At 46.6% G+C, this 20,648-nt stretch overlaps 1 protein-coding gene across 2 annotated transcripts in view; it reads left to right on the plus strand.

Annotated features, from left to right (window-relative positions):
* The window catches only part of PPIL3 (peptidylprolyl isomerase like 3), a 72,164-nt gene that overhangs the window by 34,480 nt on the left and 17,036 nt on the right, over nucleotides 1-20,648 (plus strand). For both annotated transcript variants that reach the window (XM_086931911.1, XM_086931912.1), the window contains one exon: nucleotides 5,637-5,730. In XM_086931911.1, coding sequence (XP_086788037.1) covers nucleotides 5,637-5,730 — 94 coding nt within the window. The remainder of the gene's footprint in view (nucleotides 1-5,636; nucleotides 5,731-20,648) is intronic.

The following is a 20,648-nucleotide window of genomic DNA, read 5'->3' on the forward strand; positions in this document are numbered from 1 at the left end:
AATTGAAGTCTCCCCCCCCCCCCCCCCCCCCCCCATAGCAACCTAGAGCCCTCATACTGTCTACAGAGGTCCGCCAGCGAGGTATAGAAAGCGGGAGTGTCGTAATTGGGGCCATACACATTCACAACCAACAAATCGTGGCCTTTCCCCACACAGCGGGCAACAGCATACCGACCCTCCGGGTCCACAACAACCTGCTGCAGTGACAATTGAGATTTGGGATTAGCCCACGTAATCGCACCTCTTGCATGTGTAGTGAACCCAGCAGCTACACAAGCACTCCCAAGACCCCTGGTCTGTAACATAGGACTGGTCAGAGGCAGGTGGGTTTCTTGGAGCAAGGCGAGATCAACCCGGTGCCGCTGCAAATAAGCTAATACCTTCCTAAGTTTACGGAAATCATTCAGCCCCCTCACATTCCATGATAGCAGTCTGAGGGAGTTGGGGCCACTCTCCGGCCCTAGTGACTCAACATCCACCATTGCAGGACAGGGAACAAATCAGGGTAGCACAGGTGGCACAGTAGACACAATCCAGTAGCTGGCCCAGCCAAACCCTCCCCCCAACAGACCCCGAACGACCTACAGAACATGGCCAACAAGAGAAGAATAGAGCAATCACCCACCCACCCACAGCCGACCAACCCCAACCCGGTCAGACAGGACCCACCACCACCCACCATCCTCCCTCCCCAATGAAAAACACTACAAACCCAAAGGCCCTCAGGGGAGCCAAAAGCCGAAAGCGCGGGGGCAGAGGTTCCCAGCTAGACAGCAGTTCAATCAGGGCAAGGACCACAGACCTCGGTGGCTCCATCACCCCGCCCCCTAGCACCATTCGGCACCCCCACCAGCCCAAAAAGCATACATTCAAAGAACAGGTCCCCCGCTCTGAGGAGAGCCTCCCCCAAAACTACCACCTAACAGTGAACCATGTTGATGCCACTGCTCCATTGCAGTCCACTAATAGCAAAAACACACCCCACATTGTCGAATAAGTAGGTTCATAGCTCCTGCAGCAGAGACAACCGCACAGAAGAGGCTCAGCCGAGCCGGATAAGAGACCACAAGGTAGATTACCCCTGACCGTCCATGGAAGCGGCCTCCTCCGTGTCCTCACTTTGGCCCCTCGGGCTGTTTCGTTGTTCCTTGGCCCACTCCTTCAGAGATTTTTTTAGGTCCGCTGGGTCAGTGAAAAAGTGCGAGTGTCCCTGTTTGTTGATTCTGAGTCTCGCTGGGTACAACATGGCGTAGTCCAGCCCCAGGTCTCTCATCTGTTTTTTATATGGAGCGAAGCGCTTCCTCTCCTCTTGCACTCTCGCCGTGAAGTCCGGGTAGAGGGAGATGTTCATGCCCTCGAATTGCAAATTTCCTTTCTCCCTCGCCAGCCGGAGTGCTAAGTCTCGATCCCTATAGTTCAAAAGTTTGGCAATAATCGGCCGCGGCGGGAGTCCTGGCTGCGGCTTCGGCCCCAGCGTGCGGTGAGCCCTCTCGACGATGAACATAGGGGAGAAGACCTCCTCCCCCAGCAGTGTTTGGAGCAATTTCTCCACAAACAACTCCATTTTGCCAGTGTTGGTAGATTCCGCCACCCCAGTAATGCGGACGTTGGAGCGCCGTGAGCGTGCCCCAAGTCCTCCGTCTTGTCTTGAATGACTTGGAGTAGGCGACCAAACTGCTTGCGATCTTTATCCCATTCCGTTTGGGCTTCCTCAGCTTCCGTTAGCCGCCGCTCCGCCATATCTAGCCGCTCAGCATGTTTATCCACCCTCTCAGACATGCGGTCCATCCTGAAGGACAAAGCGTCGATTTTTGTGCCAATCGCCGCCATACTGTCTTGTAAGCCCTTTTCCATGGCACCCAGCATTTCATGGATGTCCGCACACAAGGAACTGTTGGCTGCCGTGGGCCGCGGTGAGGCATCCGGGGCCAGCCCCTCCGCACCTTTTGCTTTCCGCTGATCAAACAACAGTTTGGGTTGATTCTTATCACCTTTCCCCATAGCGTTCCTGGTGGACATTCAGCAAAGTGATCAACCGCCAGCAAAAATATCGCCAGCGAGTGTTGGTGGGGCGAAGAGGGGGCGCTGGAGAAGCAAGCTCCGTGGGGCGAGGTGTTGCGCAGCAAGAAATGCAGTCAAAATGGCGGCTGCGCGCCCCGCAGCCCGAGAAGGCCCAGGAGCCAGAGAAGCACGCCACTGGGCACTCTCTCGGAACCAGGCCTCACCAATGTCAAGCACTTGGGCCCCCACACTCCAGTACACTCCCAAACCGCAGCTCCGTAGCGGTCCCCGAGCCGCCCCGGGGACAGGCAACAGCCGATGAAACTCTCCGAGGAGTCAGCGGTCCACCGGGGGCCTCCCGCACCTTTCACGTGTACCTCAAAGAATCAGCAGTCTTTCTCCATCTAGTGCACAAACATGGGCGAGTCCACCACTGCCGCTCCCGGGAACACGGCTCGAGAACACACAGCAGGAACAGTAGTGCAGTCACCAAACAGGCGGACCGACTCCACTCCGGTACCACTGGCCGCACGTAGCGTGACGCAGCTCGGGCGGCTCCTCAGGATAGACCGCGGACTACGGCCTGGTCCGCCACTGCGCCCTCCTCCAAACAGCGAAGCGAGACCACCTCCGAATTCGACCGGGGAAAGGCCCCCCACTAGGCCGGGGGGGTAGATGGAGAGTCCACCACAGGTTTCAGGGCTGGCTAGGCGCCGAAAGGATAGATTTGTCGAATATTGAAGGGGCTCAGGCGAGGAGCTCAGCGCTCACACGTCTTTCATGGACGCCGGCAAGCTCCGCCCCCCACCCCCTCATGTGACTTATTAGTGTTGGGTTGCATAGTGTGTGTTGCCTGCATGATTTTGTTCTACTATGTGAATGTGTAGCTACAAGGCGTTCTGCCTTGTGTGGAACACATTGCTGGTCAGCTTGAGTTGGCATTCCAACCTGTTTCTGGCGGTGCAAGTTTTCTTTTTTTTTGGGGAAGGGGGGGGGGGGGGGGTTAGTTTTGAGAAATGTGTTGGTCCAATAATGTTTTGCATTTGTCCTGCATATGTACATTTTTGTGTGAGTAAAACTTGTCAAATACATGTTTGTTTATAATGGTTTGTCCAGGGGGAAGCAGGCTACCCATGTACGGTGGATTGGTTTTTGTATGTTTCGGAAAGGTTATTGTGGTCTTTCTGCTTGTTAGGTTCTGCTTTGCAGTTGTTTTTATTGTGCTTTAGTTGATAACGGATGACCAGTCTCGGGTTACCCTGCTCATGAAAAACCACATTGGGATCTTAAGAATTTGGTTTCTAATTAGCTGTTTCTTTGTAGTTATGACTAGGTGGCCTTAAACTCAAAATGAATGCCAGAAAAACTAACTATTGTAGCTGGTGCTCATGTATCCAGGTATCTGGTTCAAGTCTGCCCTTTAGCTCTATATATTATACCTGTTAAGAATGAATTACTAGAAACTGATTTGAAACCAATTTCCCGGATCAAATTCAGTGACAAATCTACATTGTTCTTACGGATGCTTTATTATATTTTACCACTACTCCGCAACCCCCTTTAGGTGGTTGTTCCTCTTGACCTCTGTCAGATAGTCCATGCAAATAACATTTTTGTGTGCCTGGAAGAATATTTAGTACATACCTTCAGTGCGTCCAAAAACTGCGGTGTTTTTGAGTGTTCATCGGGGGCTACATCACTCCGGTATTAATGACCCATCAATTGTCAGTTTCTAAAAAGCTTCCAAACAAAATCATCTTTAAGTCTCTTCATGTCTCAAAGAAGCAGACGTCTTACTTCTCGTAAACAAATCCTGACACTAAAAAGTTTGCTATTACTTTGTCTTCATATCTCATTTTGTTAGCACACTTGGATTAAATAAGAAAACCAGAAGAGGGTACTCTTGCACTTAAGAACACCAGAAGAGGGTACTCTTGCACCTCCCTAGTATGAACTTCAGGGGCATTCAGGTCAACAGAGGTGAAACCTAATCTGGTGGCACTGCTGCATGTTGTTTTATTTGCTGCAGTTATATTGTTGTGGTACTTTCTGTTAATATCCTCGGCAACATCAACTTTCCATGTTATGATCATTCTACAGGCCTGGCAGAATGTAGCTTAGCATGATCGACCATCTGTTTTTGCACTTCATGTGATACTCCTTCCAGATATCCAGCCCTACATCTAGGGTGCTATGGTCTAGAGGGGCACACTATATACACGTTCTTTAGCAAGTGTGACTACCGCCCACTCACCCAGCTGTAGAGAACTCACATTGGTGGCAGCAATACCGTTTATAGTGGCACGGCAGGACTTCTTTTCCTGTCCATGCTGAGGAGTCACCTGCTGGCTTCTTCCAATTTTCTCAAATTAGTCTGCCAGCCCCCTGTAACCGGAACCTTTGCTCACCCAAAATGGACATTATCCCACATGTGTAGAGGGTGAGTCGATGGAATGTGTATGACACAGGTGGCCCTAGCAAACTGTGATCCATTTTTTGTGTGCTACACTCAAGTTGTACCCAAGGTGGTGGGAGGGAGTAACATTCCAGACCGCGGACATGAATAGAAGGGCTCCTCCAGGACATTCTAGGGATCTGTTATAGAGGGTCGGACTGATGGTTAAGGAGAAGAGATAGACAAACTCTTTGAGGTTAAATAATCCATCCTGCCCTTTCCATCCTCTTTCTGCCCCATTGGTCTCTGGAACTGCTAACATCTACAGGCTCGCGGGTAGTTAAGAGAGGGCCACCTTGTTGCCTTTATCCATATTTTTGAAATCTCCTGACTGGAGGCTGCCAGTTCCAGATACTACAGCAAATAGAGGAAGAGACTGCTTTGCTTCCACTTAGGAGGGAATCTTGAAACCTGCAAGACAGCACACTGGGCAGTATTCCCCCAGAGTGACTGGCCATCAAACCCTTTGGTTGATCAAGGACTGTTTCATACAAATACCATAGGAGAATATCTGCTGAGAGTAACATAGGTTGCCTCCCACATACTCCCTGAAAAATAGTAACATTAATCCGTATAATTTGCTACAATTTAACCCTAATGTGTGTGTGTGTGTGTGTGTGTGTGTGTGTGTGTGTGTGTGTGTGTGTGTGTGTGTTTTTAGGTGGAGAATTCTATGTCTGGACCTTGAATTAAGGACTTGTATTAATTAAACCTTTTGAGTGCTGTCTCTCTAACCTTGCACTAGCTTCTTGAGTAAGCCTTGGACTGCTCGACTTTGTTACTCTGAGGGTCAGGTGCTACAAGGATGTACTTAACATTCAAGTTTGGGTCCAGTAATAGGTTTAAACTATTTAACAAAACTGTTTGACACAATACTGACCCAGAAACACCTACCTTTCATGGGGCTCATGACAGTTACCCTCCCAATGTTTAGGCCCCTGTGCTGCATGCTTTTAAGAAATATGGAATATCGTATTGAAAGGATTCCTCAAAGAATGTCATGCCAAAAAACCTGCTTTTCAAGAATTCAATTTCCATAGTAAGTATTTTTGTGACAGAACTACCAGCCAGTGTGTTCTCACTGTAGTCTTTTTTTAAATAATAGGTTAATAATTAGGCACAGCCTGCCATCAAAGAAACCTTTGCTGACAGATGTCCCATTTATTTCTCCCCTGCATAGAACTTCTTGGCCCTCTGTGCCAGTAACTACTACAATGGCTGTCTATTTCATAGGAATATCAAGGGCTTCATGGTGCAGACCGGAGATCCCACTGGTAAGTAAAAGCGCTAACGCCTTTGCTATTGAGAACCTTCTTGTTTGTAAGTAGCAAGTGGGCTTATCCAGTGTAATTTGTAGCTGGACAGACAGTTGCATATGTGTTTGTATGTGCAGCCCATTATCTGCCCAGAGGCAACAAAGAGGATGATCTACAGGGACACTGCATCTCTGTAATATGTAGGCTAATCATAAACAGCTGTAATAAGACCTATGCACCCTGTCATTGTTAATATGTTCATGGATGAACACCGTTGAGACCGGCCTGTTTGTAGTACGTGTGCTGGAGGTGGATTTTAGACTAGTGAATAGAGGCAAATTATGCTCAATGCTGGCTTTCAGTATTCCAGACAGCTTTTTGCTGACACACTACCTGCTCTCTAACCATCTTTTCTGCAGTCGGTCACACTGTTGTTCAGTTTTGTAGCAGGTGACTAGTACCCTCAAATCCTTTGGGTGCACAAATTCTATATAAAAGCACCAACAAACCAAACCTCAATATAGGTTTGTATGCACATTCCATTCAAGTGGCTGCCTTTAAAGCCTAGTTTGCCTTAACAAATGCCCAGTACATTATGTGATGGGCTTCAAAAAGGCAAAAGTGACCAGTGACTGTTTAGCTTCCTTGAGAGGTGTCTGTTTTTGGCTAAAAAGATGATTCGGTCTTGTGTTCTGGGTAGATAGGTGATTTGTTTCTTCCAGGCTGCTACCTGGTGTCCAGAAAAAAGGCCTGGCCAAGTTGAACTGGAATGGTAGGTATCTATGCATTCATATAGGTTTCACCAAACAAGTGGTGTGTTCTCGCTCCCTTCTCCAGTCACTCACACCTAAATTGCGGTAGAGACCACTGAATCATATTGAACTGAGATTATTATACGTGCTAGGAAAAAACACATATCAAGGAATCAACCTTGAAACCAATAAAGACACTCTATATCTGTGGGTCTTTATTTTGTTCTCAATACTCTATTCCCTGTGTCAAGAGAGACTTATGTCTGTGTGGTACTCTTGCAGCTTTTTATCAATACTTCTCTCATGCATGTTGGGACTTGTGGTTGCACCATTTGGTCATTCAAACGAGACTGATTTAACAGTCAAGGAGTCTGTGTATGCTTTGAGTTATAGCTGTCGTTTTAGACTTCGCTTGTCTCGATGGGTGAGTGCAGGCTGTTGGTGGCTATGACCTCTGTGACATTGGTGATCTGTAATCATGGCATAATTATTCTGAATTTGGAACTGACATCACTCATGTCACAGCCTATGATGGCACTGCCGAAGATGCCTTAGAAAGAATACTGTATAGTCGAGGCAGACTGAGTCAGCATAAGAGCTGACTTTTAGATTGCTCGTCTGGCTCCATTTTAAACGTCATGGGCTTTAGTCTCTGGATTGCTTTTTTAAATAGGATTTTTTTATGAAGGAATTCTAGTGTACTAAGTCTGCATCCGCTCGCCTTTTAAAAAAACAGATGGGATGGATGAATTACAATAACCACTCCTTAAAAAATATTTGCCTTGACATTCCTCTTTTGGCTTTTAATTGTTGATCATATCCTACCTAAGACTGCACCACCCACAGTATACCCTCAAATGAAATCTGTCTATTCTAGTCAGCCAATCTTCTCTTTCTGGAACTCTTTTCTGCCAGAATCAACCTTATGGAGTATCACTTGACCTTGAGGTGAAAGCTGAAGATCCACCTTTTCAACCGTATCTCCATGCTGATATTGCAATTTCACTGACACGAGTGCCCTAATGCACTGTTCACCTTATCTTCTCTCCCCCTTTTCCTTATCAGACCAAAAATAGCAGTGCTCAATGTATCACAAAACCGGGATTGGTTGCAGCACATGAACCTCCACCTACTTCTCAGAGGCCACATTAGAAAATCAGTGGCAATATTCAGGCAGTTGACCTGATCCAGCACAACAGTAAATTTCAAAAGCTGAGGCCAGATTGTCAGGTCTTGGCTCACAGAGGTTTCTGGGCTGTTCAACAGACCGCCTCAGGTTCCTATGAGTTAACTAGTCAATGCCCCAAAGGACAATTGGGCAGGCAGAGGTAAAAGCTGAAGTCCAAAGCAGTTTGGAGTAATTATGCTCTTCGGCATCACCTTTTCCAGCCAGTGATTGATGTGAAAAAATGAAATATCACATGGATTCTTTTCTGACTCTTGCTAGCTTCACTTGGTCACAGGGCCGACTCACAGATACTACCCATAACCGAGACCTTCTTGGAGTGTTTTAATGCTGCTCAATTCATCTCCTTTGTCTGCCTTACCAAGTGAACCTGATAAGTTTCTTGACTCTGCTGGTCCTCGATAGGTTGGTTATTGCTGTCCTGTGGAATGCTTTCAGTTCACCTACCTGTATTTGGGGAATGATAAATTCCCCAACCACTTTCTAGTATCGGATCAATACTTTTCTGGCATGTAGTAAATCATACTGTGTAGCGTACTTTGGTAAAGACAGTTATCATTTACAACCGCTCCTCCCACATCAAGACCTGGTTGAGTTGCTCGAAATGAACAGTGAAGCTAGACTTAAAAGTAGTTTAAGAATTGGTTTGCCGTGAGGGAAGTAGAGTTTTTAGGCCATCTGTTAGTCTGATTTGAACCCAAACACAGCTATTTCAAAATGGCCTACACCCTTATCCCAAATGCAAGTGTGGGCTTTTCTGCAGATGTTAGGCTAACACTTAAAGCTAGTTCAGACCTACAGCTTATTCCTTTTAATAGCTGTAAAGAATAAGACATTCAATTGTGCCTCCGTAGATCTATTAAAAAATGCCTTCGGGATTTGATCTCTGCATGTGTTACATACATGTTCATAGGAGGTGGTAGACCACAACCATATGATTTCCCAGTCTGAAACCTTTGCAGAGGGAATACAAGTATGTCAGCATTATCAATGAACAATTGACTATTGTCTGGAACCTACAGAAACTGCAAATGTACCTTTACTGGAAAAACTCTACTGTCCAGGTTTGTCACAATCTTCTCAAGTTCCTGCAGTGGATTGAGAATTAAAATCCACTGGTGCTCTAGGCAAACAAAATGGTGGTTTAACAAAGCGAAGATACAGAGCCCTTCAATACTGCTGGCCACTTCAGAGACCAGGTGCAAGGAGCATCTGGTCATTTGTAATTCTTTGGTAAAGACAGACTCATACAAGACATTCCCAAGGAAGAGTGAAAAGCTTCATACGACCTGTAATGTTTTTATTGAATTGTAATACTGGGGTCCTCTGAAAAGTACCTAGTACTGCAGAATGTCTTACAAATTTATTTACCATGGTTTGTCCACATTCTCAGATTCAGACAGAGAGGCTAAATCTAATCTTCTGACGAAGACAATAGCAGGAAAGATGGGAAAAAAGAAAGAGGAAAGCACAGGAGCTCGGCAGTGTCTTGACGCATTGAGTCTCTAGAAGGATAATCTTAAAGGAAGCTATATACGATGAATGCAGCTAACATTCAGTTCTTAAACTCGTAGAAGGATCACTTTCAGGTCGCAAACTCACTAGCTAAATGTGTTTTTTACCATAACATACTTATTTTATGGAATCCACACTTTCCTCAGATGCCCACCGACCACTGTGCTAGTCCTAGTCCTGGTAGTCTCTTGTCAGGATTATTGCAAAGGCCTTCTGGTCTCCTAAAGAGTTGAACAGTTAATTTCAATTTCAATTTTCAAAAGCTTTTATTCGATTTGCAAACAAATCATACAAGCAAAACATGAAATCAATCCATTGCATTAAAAAAAATTGTTATAAAATACAAAATTTATACAGGGGAATCCAGAATAATTCATGTAGGAGTAGGACACATACTAACAAGCGTTTAAACATTGGATCGTAATTAAAAAACATAGAGATGGCAAAAAGGTATAGAAGTTAAAATCGTACAGACAGGAATAAATAAATTGGCGCAAAATGCTTATCCTGGCAGCTGTACGTTGAATAACAAGCCCCTGCCTAAATCATGGGACATGTAAATTTTTGATTTAAAAATTATTTTGATACAGACAGGAAAGTATAGAAATATAGCAGCACTAAACATTTCCTGGCAGCTGTATGATAAAAGTATGAAAAATCAAAAAGAAGAAAACATGTACAGACAGGATTGAATATAAGTTAAACACTGCTAAAAAAGTGCTCCCTCTGGCAACTGTACATTTTGGGGAAGTACAGACAGGAATATAGAAATCAAAGCAATACAATACTTTTCCTGGCAGCTGTACATTTCAAAATATAAGTGGCAACAAAAAAACATATGTCCACATTTTCTAAAGCTGATAATAACACAAGGGCATTCTTAAAAGACCGTATATTATATTTAATAAATATGGGGTTTAAGTACCTTAATCTTAAAAAGTGATAAAATTTACAAAAAAGTAAGAAATGGCAGCAACTCTGGCGTGAAACGTTGTCACAAGGGCAGGGGGTTTCAGATTTCTGTTTCTGTACTGGGAACGCAACTAGGTGGTGTACAATACCCAACCTGACGCGGGTTAAAACATATTGATGAGATGGGCGGCAGACATATAGGAGATAGGCTTGGAACCCCGATGGTAAGTTAAGTTCTCTATAGAACTTCACAGTAGGTAACTTACCATATACCTCATCTCGCCCTTTCTTTTTGTACATCAAAAAAGTTTGTTTGATCTCTTTTTTGGGTATTTCTACCGCGAGTTCGGGGTCGGTAAGAACATCAATATCAAACAAAATCTTAAACCAAAAACTGATATATTTCAGCCAAAGAATGCGTAAAGAAAAGTCCAGGCCTATACAGTCAAGAATAATTTCTTGAGTGAATCGAGTTTCTGGCTTAGCCCAAATAGAACGCCACAGTAAGAGTGGACGAACGGCTGCTAAGTCCGAGATAAACTCGACCCCAACCTCGTCATGAAGTAATTGAATGGAAGCGGAGTGGGGAACACATAGCACTTTTCTTAGGAACTTGTTCTCCTCTTTTTGGAGAGAGGTGCCATCTATGTGGCCCCACACCCCAGCCCCGTACAATGCCGAGGGAACACAGCGAATATTATAGATGTTAATCATATCACGAATGCTTCTCGAACCGAGCTTAGAAGAAAATCGAAAAACGCTGCTAGTACAGCGAATCATTTTCAACCTGGCATTGTCAAGCTCTGATTTCCAGGACCCATCGTTAGCATAGGTGATTCCTAAATAACAAAATGTTTTAACTTGTAACATTTTATCGCTGTCTAGATAGAAATTGGACTTTAGTTTGTTGGCTGACTCACCGCACAACATAACATAGGTCTTGGATTTGTTTACACAGAGTCTCCTGTTTTGTATGAACAACATAAAACCATCAATGAGACGCTGTAAGCCTATCTGAGTGCATGATAAAAGTACCGCGTCATCCGCATAAAGTAAGATTGAGACAGAATTGCCTCCAATCTGCGGGGCGTCTGCTGATATGGTAGCCAAGGTGCGATCAACACAGTTAATAAATAGTTATAATATATAATATAATATAAGAGTTGAACAGTCAATCTACAGAGATTGAAATCATGCTGCACTTCTTATTTATGGATTTGAGCTTAAAGACCACATCACTCCAGTCCCCATATCTATTACATTGCCTTCCCAACAAAGAGCGATCACATTTGAAAACACTGCTTCATTGTTGTGCCCCACATTATCTGACTAGGCTTTTCCAGCGCTATTATCCACCCGGGTATTGAAGATCATCATCTGTTAACCACCTGATAGCTCAGCCACTTGCATTTAAAAGATTTAGAGGTGGATCAGGGCACCTTCCTCTGAAACTTCGTCACTTAGGCTCCTAGAATGGAAAGAAAACTTCCTAAAGGTTAGAAGGAATTTAAAGGCACGCCTCTCCCGATCTGCGTAGGGGCTGTTCCCTGCAGACTTGAGCCGACCCTCTGTTAGACTTTCCTTATGTACATTCTGTAGTAATGTGGTCCACGCAGGTAGGATGTAATCCAAGATGATTTAATGAAGTAAGTTATATGTAGATAAGATCTTGTGAAGCAGCACCACCACGAGCAGCCTGCCTGCTGCTCGGCCGATTCTCAACTGTCCACTTCACCTCTCAGGCACCCAACATTCCAAATGCATCATCACTCCAACATTTCATGCAGCACACAGCACATACACACTGGCTGAGCAGGTGGTGAAAATGGCAGAACAATAACATGAGCAGGATACTACATATCCCCCTTTCTTACACATCAGAAGCATAAGTCCTATACCATTAATGAGATATAACAATAAGAACCCAAAAAATAATAAATGAGAGGAACATTAATGCAACAGAATAAATGTAGTAGAAATGAGCAGAAAAGAAAGAGCGTAGAGATAGGTGGAAGAAAACTAAGAGGAAGCAATGGGTAAATATACACAAATAGAAAGGACCCACCCTCTCCAACAAAGAATTTCAAAAGAGAAGAAAATAGTGCTAAGAAACAACAAGTTAGCAGGTAGACAAATACGCACCAATGTCTACTCCCAACACACCCTCTGGCCGGGCAAGTATGCAATAAAGGAAGGACATGGCACGACACACACTAAACACCAGCCTTACACTCAGACAAACTGAAAAGTGTAGGGCGGATCTCCCCCTAAACCAGGAAGGAATAGGAAGAAACTACAATGAGGGAAATAACGGGGACAAAAGAAAACTAACAACCAAATTAGTCCAGATACCAAGCATGAAAAGAATGTGTAGCATCACAAGAAAAACTGAACAGGAGAGAAAACCGAGGATCCTCTCTCGTTTTCAATTTAACAAAGTAATGTCAAATAAGCATTACGTTGCGTTTAAAATTACAATGTAATATAATATAAGCATAACATTGCGAGAAAATAACAGGATGGGACTAAAACCCATGACCCCAGACATAAGGGTGGAAGCTAAAGTAAATGGGACTGAAACCCAGAAAGGCACAGCCTGTTAAAGGATATAATTGTAATGCTAGTACGTGTGGATGTAACTGACACCCAAAACCTACCCGAGACGTAGGGATAAAGAGCTACTGTAAATGGGACTAACACCCAGTTAGACACCCTGTGTAAAGGTAGACAACGTAAACGTGTAAAGGGAAGACACCCATTATGACAACCCCATAAAAAAGTCACAAAATGTACTACGTAGCAATAGGACTGGTACCCATACCGTTCCCTCATGCAAGGGAGTCTAATGCGTAAATATGAAAACAAAAATCCATACCCGCCCCTCATGCAAAGAAGAATTAGACCACATACCAATAAACTCAAAGACCTCCCTTAAGTAAAGGTACCTAGGAATCCACATAAATGGGCAAAATGTACCCATAGAACAATCCCATGAGAAAAGGATACAACATTAAATGTGGAAGGGAATCCTATAATGTAAGCAAGACGAATTAGTGTATATGTCATACAAATAAAGTCAGCAGTTCACTGTTCCAAAAACAGCAGGGCTCTATTCCTGCATTGACGGGGAAGGTAAAGCGCAATGTCCCTGCAATTCACCCGCTCCAGTCCTGTTGTTGCTGGTAAGAAGGACAAGAGTCTCATGGCGGATGTTAAATATTAATGCTTCTCCCATCAAGAACTTGGTGAAAGCCATGAAGAAGAACAACAGTAACTTTGAGCAAATGTGATCAAACACTCGGGAGAGTGCCACCTCTCTGGAAGAACCACATAGGTAATGCTGAGCTCAACCCAGTTTCAACTGAAGTGTTGGTGCGACGTCACATGAAAGTTACTTATCTCCGAAGGACGAGAAATGGGAAGAGCACAAACCTTAAAGCTATGCTTAAAGACAGTAATGGTATTAGAACATCGATCCGACATGTTTCTTCCGAGACTATCTTCAATGTGCCGATGAAGCTCCTTTTTTAAAACATTCCGCACAACTTGAGATGGATGAAAATCCATTTGAAACTCATCAACCAGCGCAGATTGTCGTTGGATCTTTTCAGTCATAGCATTGGACACCTTTACAAAGATGGCGACACGCACTTGACGTTGCGCCGAGTGATTCACAGCACGCTCGGTTGCCTGTGAGAAGTTAGCCTGGCATATGATGTCCACTTTTCTAGTGGGCATCTTGCACCTGTCTAATCGACCCTTATTGATGGTGGTTGTAAAGTCAACTTTAGAGACAAGCTATCCTAGTGGTAGCATGGACCAGCAGTCATAGGCTAAGAATTCAGAGAGCATGTGCAGCAAGCTGTTTTCCCAATTATAATCCCTTGAATACCAAATGAAAGGACACAACACCAGGTATATATCAAATATATATGTATTTATTTCTAACACAACCCCTCTGCACTCTTTGAGGTCAAAGATCGAAGTACATCACAAGTTACTCAATTAGCATACGATAAGTTGCACAAATACAGTTATGCCCTAGGGGTCTCACAAACCATATACTAAGTAAGTGGTATAAGAACCACTTCAGAAATAGTGAATAGGCCTAGGGAATCGTTGGGGCTACATTAAACAACCAAAGGTTAGGAAGCAGGAGACCCATGGGAGACGCGTGCAGTGTCTAAACACAGTTGCTAGTTACCATTGACTTATAATGGAGAACGAAGAAATTACCAAGTTACTGTTTAAGGGCACTTTCGGATGGACTACGACAAAACCCCTTTAGAACTAGGACACTTCGAGAGTCAAGACCCACGGGAGTACCGGAGTACTAGTGTTACCTCACCCAGGGAAGCCGGGTGCATAGGTGCCTTTTGAGTTCTGGTTTTGTCGATGCTTTCAATGGAGATCGGCAAAAGAAGTGCTGCAGGTGGCCAGAGGAAGAGTGTCCGGGTGGATCCAAGGGTGGATTGAAGAAACTGAAAGCAGAGGGGACAAAGTCTGGGTCACTAGCCAGTGACCAGGAAGGAACCAGGCGATGTCTCGATGATCTCAGGTGAAGAGGCAAAGCTTGTCCCTGCAGCCACGAGGTCCAGGAGGTGTCGACGACGACCAGGAGCTGGATTCGAGCTGTCCCACGAAGGATCTAGTTGACTGCGGTGTCGGTATCTGGATTGAACCCAACAAGCCTTGGCAAACGCAATCCACGCAGGAAGTGAAGATTGGCTTCGAGTCAGACCAGCTAGGTCTGGGGAGCTTCTCCTTTGCAGGGGAGCTGGAGCAAGCCTGGAGCAACCAGGAAAGCAGTTTTGTTTCAAAGGTTTGTCTTCAGGGGGCTCACTAGCGGGCTGAGCTTCGGTGCAGATGGCGCTCTGGTCTGGGCTTCTCGTACCCTAATGCACAACTCCGAGTTATCTCCGGAGTCGATGCAGTTAGCAAAATGCAGGGTGTCCGGTCCCACGTCTCTCGTGTCCGCCACAGGTGTCAGCTTTGTTGTGGATGTGGGTTGGTGTCAGAGAAGTCTGAGAGTCCAGTTCCTGTGTCGCTGAGTCTTCGGGTTCTGGCGGGAGCGTCGACGAAGCAGACCGGCAAGTTACTGGTGGTGCCTGTTTGCACAGGGTGGTCACTCCTTGACCACAAGGGAGATGTCTTCAGTCTCCTAGTCGAAATAGAACATCGAAGGTCCAAGAGTTTTGTATCCGAGTTTTGTTCCAGGATAATCTAAAGTCCTGGGGACACAGCACCTATCTTTATACTAAGAAAATGGGCTGGATTACCTGCTAGGTCCCTCCTATGGGTGGACCTGAGAAGGGGGTGGTTTCCCTTTGAACCGGGCTATGCATGGAGCACCTTGTGTGCCCGAGGCAGTGTCTAGAAAAGCATCTTTCCATTCAACCCACCCTGCCCCAATACACTACAGGCTGTCTGGGGAGGTGCTGGTACCTCCCTTGACAGGAAACCTATTGTCTAGGCCTCCCACGCTGGAGTACCCCGAGCAGCAGTAGGTCAGACTCGTGTCTGTGGCAGCAGCATCCATTTTGTGATGCTGAGGCTCTGTTTAACTTTAACTGGGTAAAGCAGTAACATTCATGTCTTTTCCCTCTAGAAGGGTGGAAGGCTACCCCCGCCGCCAGAATTGGCGGCGGGTAGTATTCCAAAGTGTTTGACACCTTACACAACATGCTTTGATAAAGCCAAACCAAAGTTAGCATTAACCGCGAGGATTATAATGCACTTAAGGGTATATGGTATGGCTATATCATAGAACAGCTATAAGGAGATGGTTCCGAAAGCTGCAGAGGGGCTCAGCTCATGCTTGGGCACCCTCTCACATAAAACCAAGCACTCTGCCTCCAGGATTGTCGAGGCCTACCATGGGAGTGACTTATACGTGCATATGTGTCTATATATAAGGTAGATATAGATATACTATATCTAAGTATGGGGTGATTACACCACCTTACCCAAGCTGAGTGATTAGCCTGTGGTGTCAGTTTAGATGGCCAGCCAGGGGTGGCATAATACATGCTGCAGCCCCTGGTAGGCCTTGGATGGACCTATGCCCTGGGTACCTATGGTACACTATACAGGGGCTCACAGAGGTGACCTTGTACCCAATTTGGTATGTACCTAAAGTACATAGAGTCCATTTTAGAGAGGAAGCAGATAGCCTGGGGCCCTGAATAGCAGGATCCCAGGCCAACTAAGTAGAAAACCAGCAAAACACCAGGAAAAAAGTTGGGGTAACCATATAGTCACATTCCACCTTCCTACAGTGCCACTAAGAGAATGCCTTCGCAGTGGGAGGTCATGTCGTCAGAGGATTCTTGAGGAGAAACGTGCGGCATCAAGGATGAGGTAGGATGCGCCAGCTCAGTTTAAACAGCAAAATGACAGTTTAAATGGCTACTGTATCGGCAGAACGTAACGAATGATGAGAAAATGAACTCACCACAGTTTGCCGGTGGCGATGTCAAGATTTAAACAGGACTTGAGAGAAACCCAGAAGTTGAAACCGGCGCAAAATAGGCATAACTTAAAGCACCATAACTTCCAGACGAGCCAGCAACAATTTTACCTCTGTGAGAGACTCAGACAAAATCAGCACGAATGCATAATGTTGAGAAGGCACTCCCCTTTAGAAAAGGACATGAAGCTTGACCATACTGTTAAATACCTCATATGTGAGACTTCTTTTAGTATGAAACAGCTGGGCGTCTCCCAAACACCACAACACTGTAGTTGAAGGTTGTAGCCAGCAGCACACACTCTATTGAGGATATAATGCGTTGGCACTGTGACACTAGCCATTGTTCCCATCCTAGATGTTTGCCCTTGCTCTGTGACTAATTTGTATGCCCTCAGGGTCATGGCATATGTGGATGAAATTGGACATACATGACCCAGATGAATTTACTGCTGTAAATTGAAGGGCTTGAAAATATAAGCAGTACTGGTTACTTCTCAGACAAAATTAAGTAGTGAAGATGAGCACAGCATGCCTGGGCTAGGGTTGTCAGATGGTGATGACACTGGTGGGGCTGAGAGGCGTAGTGCTTCATCTTCTTAGGTTTCATGTTGACTTCTTTGCATTTCTGTGAGGAAATTCTTTCTTTCTTGTAGATGTCTTTGTTGTTCTGTGAAGAACCACTTTGGATTTTTCCATTCCTGTGTATACCTTCTCCTGTACTTTGTGTTGGCAGCATCTGTAGGCTCTGTAGTTTGCTCCATCTTCAGGTCCTCTTTTGTTTGCCAGGTCCCCGAAATCCGGTTGTAGCACGTAGGTAGTCACCAACTCGTCGCCAAAATAATGTAGTAACGAGGTCCAACCAGGTAGGATGTAATTCAAGATGATTTAATTAAGTATGTTACATGTAGATAAGATCTTGTGAAGTAGCACCACCAGGAGCAGCCTGCCTGCTGCTCAGCCGATTCTCAAGTGTCCACTTCACCTCTCAGGCACCCAACATTCCAATACGCATCATCACTCCAACATTCCCTGAAGCACACAGCACATACTGAACAGGTGGTGAAAATGGCAGAACAATAACATGAGCAGGATACAACACATTCTTCCCTCACTTGCCAGTCAGATACTGAACGTTCCACCACTTCTGTTTTCTTTCCCTAATGTTAACATTCTTATTTCTTCTTTGGCCTATGCCTTTTCTGTTCCCACTGGTGTAATGATATGATATCTGCCTTTCCCACAACATTCTGAGACAGAAACTCGTTGCGTGTCCGCTCTATGAAAGCATAAAATAAAACACAAAAGTGAGCTTGCATTTGTACATTACCACAAGTCATGCGTGCCTCTAGTGAATTGATTATCATGGGAATCAAAGCAATTTAGTTGTTGACAAGTCTCACTAAATCGCTAGAATCTGACTCCTTGACCATAATTGCAGTCAAGATTTAGCTTAAGTAATTGGTGGACAAGTAACAAAACGATTTTCGCAGTGCTGGCTATAAAGTCAGAGTCCGGAGATGTGAGAAGGAAGTCACATATATAACAAGTTCATTTAAAAGAGAGCAACAAAACAAACCTAAGAGAGCAAAGGTTAGGTTGCAAACTACAGGGAACAGAAAGCCTATGCGCTTCACAGCCGACCAACTCGCGACCTCCCTGAGCTTGAACCCTCCCACCAGCACACCGAACCCAAGCCAGGCGGCAACCAACCTCACCAAGTGGATCAGCGACTGAGCAGACGACCTCGCCCCCCTGAAGACCCCGCCAAGCAGACCCGGCAGCAAGAAAGCCCCATGGTTCACCGACGAACTCAAAAACTCCAAGAAGAACTGCCGAGCCCTCGAGAGAACCTGGCGCAGAGACCCAACTCCGGACAACATGGCTGCCCTCAAGCTCGCCACCCGAAAGCACCACCAACTCATCTGCGCCACCAAGAAAACCGCATTCAAGGAACGACTGGATAACAACGCACACAACAACAAGGAACTCTTCAACATCGTCAAAGAGCTCTCCAACCCCAACGCCGGAAACAACGACATCACCCCTTCGCAAGACCTCTGCAACTCCCTCGCCTCCTACTTCCACAACAAGATCGCGGACATGCACAACAGCTTCAGCACTCAACCGACGCACGCCACAACCGAACCCCCGCACCCCACCACCACCCTCCGCGCCTGGACTCCGATCAACACTGAAGACACCATCCGCACGATGAACTCCATCCACTCCGGATCTCCGACCGACCCCTGCCCTCACCACGTCTTCAACAAGGCCGACGCTGTCATCGCACCCCACCTGCGGGACATCATCAACACCTCCTTCGACACCGCTACCTTCCCGGAGAGCTGGAAGCACGCCGAACTCAGCGCCCTACTCAAGAAGCCTTTAGCCGTCCCCACCGACCTCAAGAACTACCGCCCCATCTCGCTGCTCCCGTTTCCTGCAAAAGTAATCGAAGACCGTCAACAAGCAACTGGCCGCCTTCCTCGAGACGAACGGATCCCTCGACCCCTCGCAGTCTGGCTTCCGGGCAAACCACAGCACCGAGACCGCCCTGATCGCAGCCACCGATGACATCCGAGCCCTGCCCGACAACAGAGAAACAGCGGCCCTCATCCTCCTAGACCTCTCCGCGGCCTTCGACACTGTCTGCCACCGTACCCTAGTACAGCGCCTCAGCAACGTCGGAGTCCAGGAGAAGGCACTGGAGTGGATCATCTCCTTCCTCGCCGGAAGGACACAGAGTCCGCCTCCCTCCGTTCAGATCGGAAGCCACCGAAGTCATCTGCGGCGTTCCACAAGGGTCATCGCTCAGTCCAACCCTCTTCAACGTCTACATGGGCCGCCTCGCAGACATCGCACACCAGCACAACCTCAACATCATTTCCTACGCCGACGACACCCAGCTGATCCTCTCCCTCACCAACGACCCCGCCACCGCCAGAGACAACCTACACGAAGGGATGAAAGAGGTAGCCGAATGGATGAAGAACAGCCGCCTGAAACTGAACTCAGACAAGACGGAAGTCCTCATCCTGGGATCCTCGCCCTCCGCCTGGGACGATTCCTGGTGGCCCCCCGCCCTGGGCAGCGCACCCCAACCAACGGACCACGCACGCAACCTGGGCTTCATCCTGGACTCCTCCCTCTCCATGACCAGACAAGTCAACGCCGTCTCCTCGTCGTGCTTCAACATCCTGCGCATGCTACGTAAGATCTTCCGGTGGATCCCCACCGAGACCAGGAAGACGGTCACCCAGCCCTCGTCACCAGCCGTCTGGACTACGGTAACTCCCTCTACGCCGGAACCACCGCCAAGCTCCAGAAGAGACTCCAGCGGGTCCAGAACGCCTCAGCACGTCTCATCCTGGACATCCCCCGTCACAGCCACATCTCCGGACACCTGAGAGACCTGCACTGGCTCCCGGTCAACAAGAGAATCACCTTCCGACTCCTCACCCACGCACACAAAGCCCTACACAACCAAGGCCCGGGATACCTCAACAGCCACCTCAACTTCTACGCTCCCAAACGCCAGCTTTGATCGACCGGCCACGCCCTCGCCGCCGCCCCCCGCATCCGAAGAGCCACCACAGGAGGACGGTCCTTCTCCTACCTCGCCGCCAAAACATGGAACTCCCTTCCGACCCACCTCCGCCTGACCCAGGACCACCTCGCCTTCAGGAAGCAACTCAAGACCTGGCTGTTCGAGCAGTAGCGGACCCCCCTTCCCTAGCGCCTTGAGACCCTCTTGGGTGAGTGATGCGCTATATAAATGCTGTGATTGATTGATTGATTGATGCGCTTCACATTGTTGTCGGCAAAATAATAAATCCCTCGACTGGCTCGTGTGTTGACTGTAACCTGGAAGTAGATGGGTAGTTGTGAGTCTCTTGCCTCTTTTGCAGTGCCACACTGGGTTAGGATATATTGTCCCAGTGCGAGTATAACTATGCCTTGGATGTACAGATCACTACCATTGTAGTGGCCATCTTAACAACCAGCCACCTCCCCCAGCGCTGTCAAATGAGTTTGGGGCACCTGAAGACAAAGTACAGGCTGACTTGATGGTTGTGAACAGGTCATGGCTGAGAAAATG

Source organism: Lissotriton vulgaris, chromosome 7 (genome assembly GCF_964263255.1).
Source record: "Lissotriton vulgaris chromosome 7, aLisVul1.2, whole genome shotgun sequence".
In the NCBI taxonomy this organism is placed as follows: Eukaryota; Metazoa; Chordata; class Amphibia; order Caudata; family Salamandridae; genus Lissotriton; species Lissotriton vulgaris.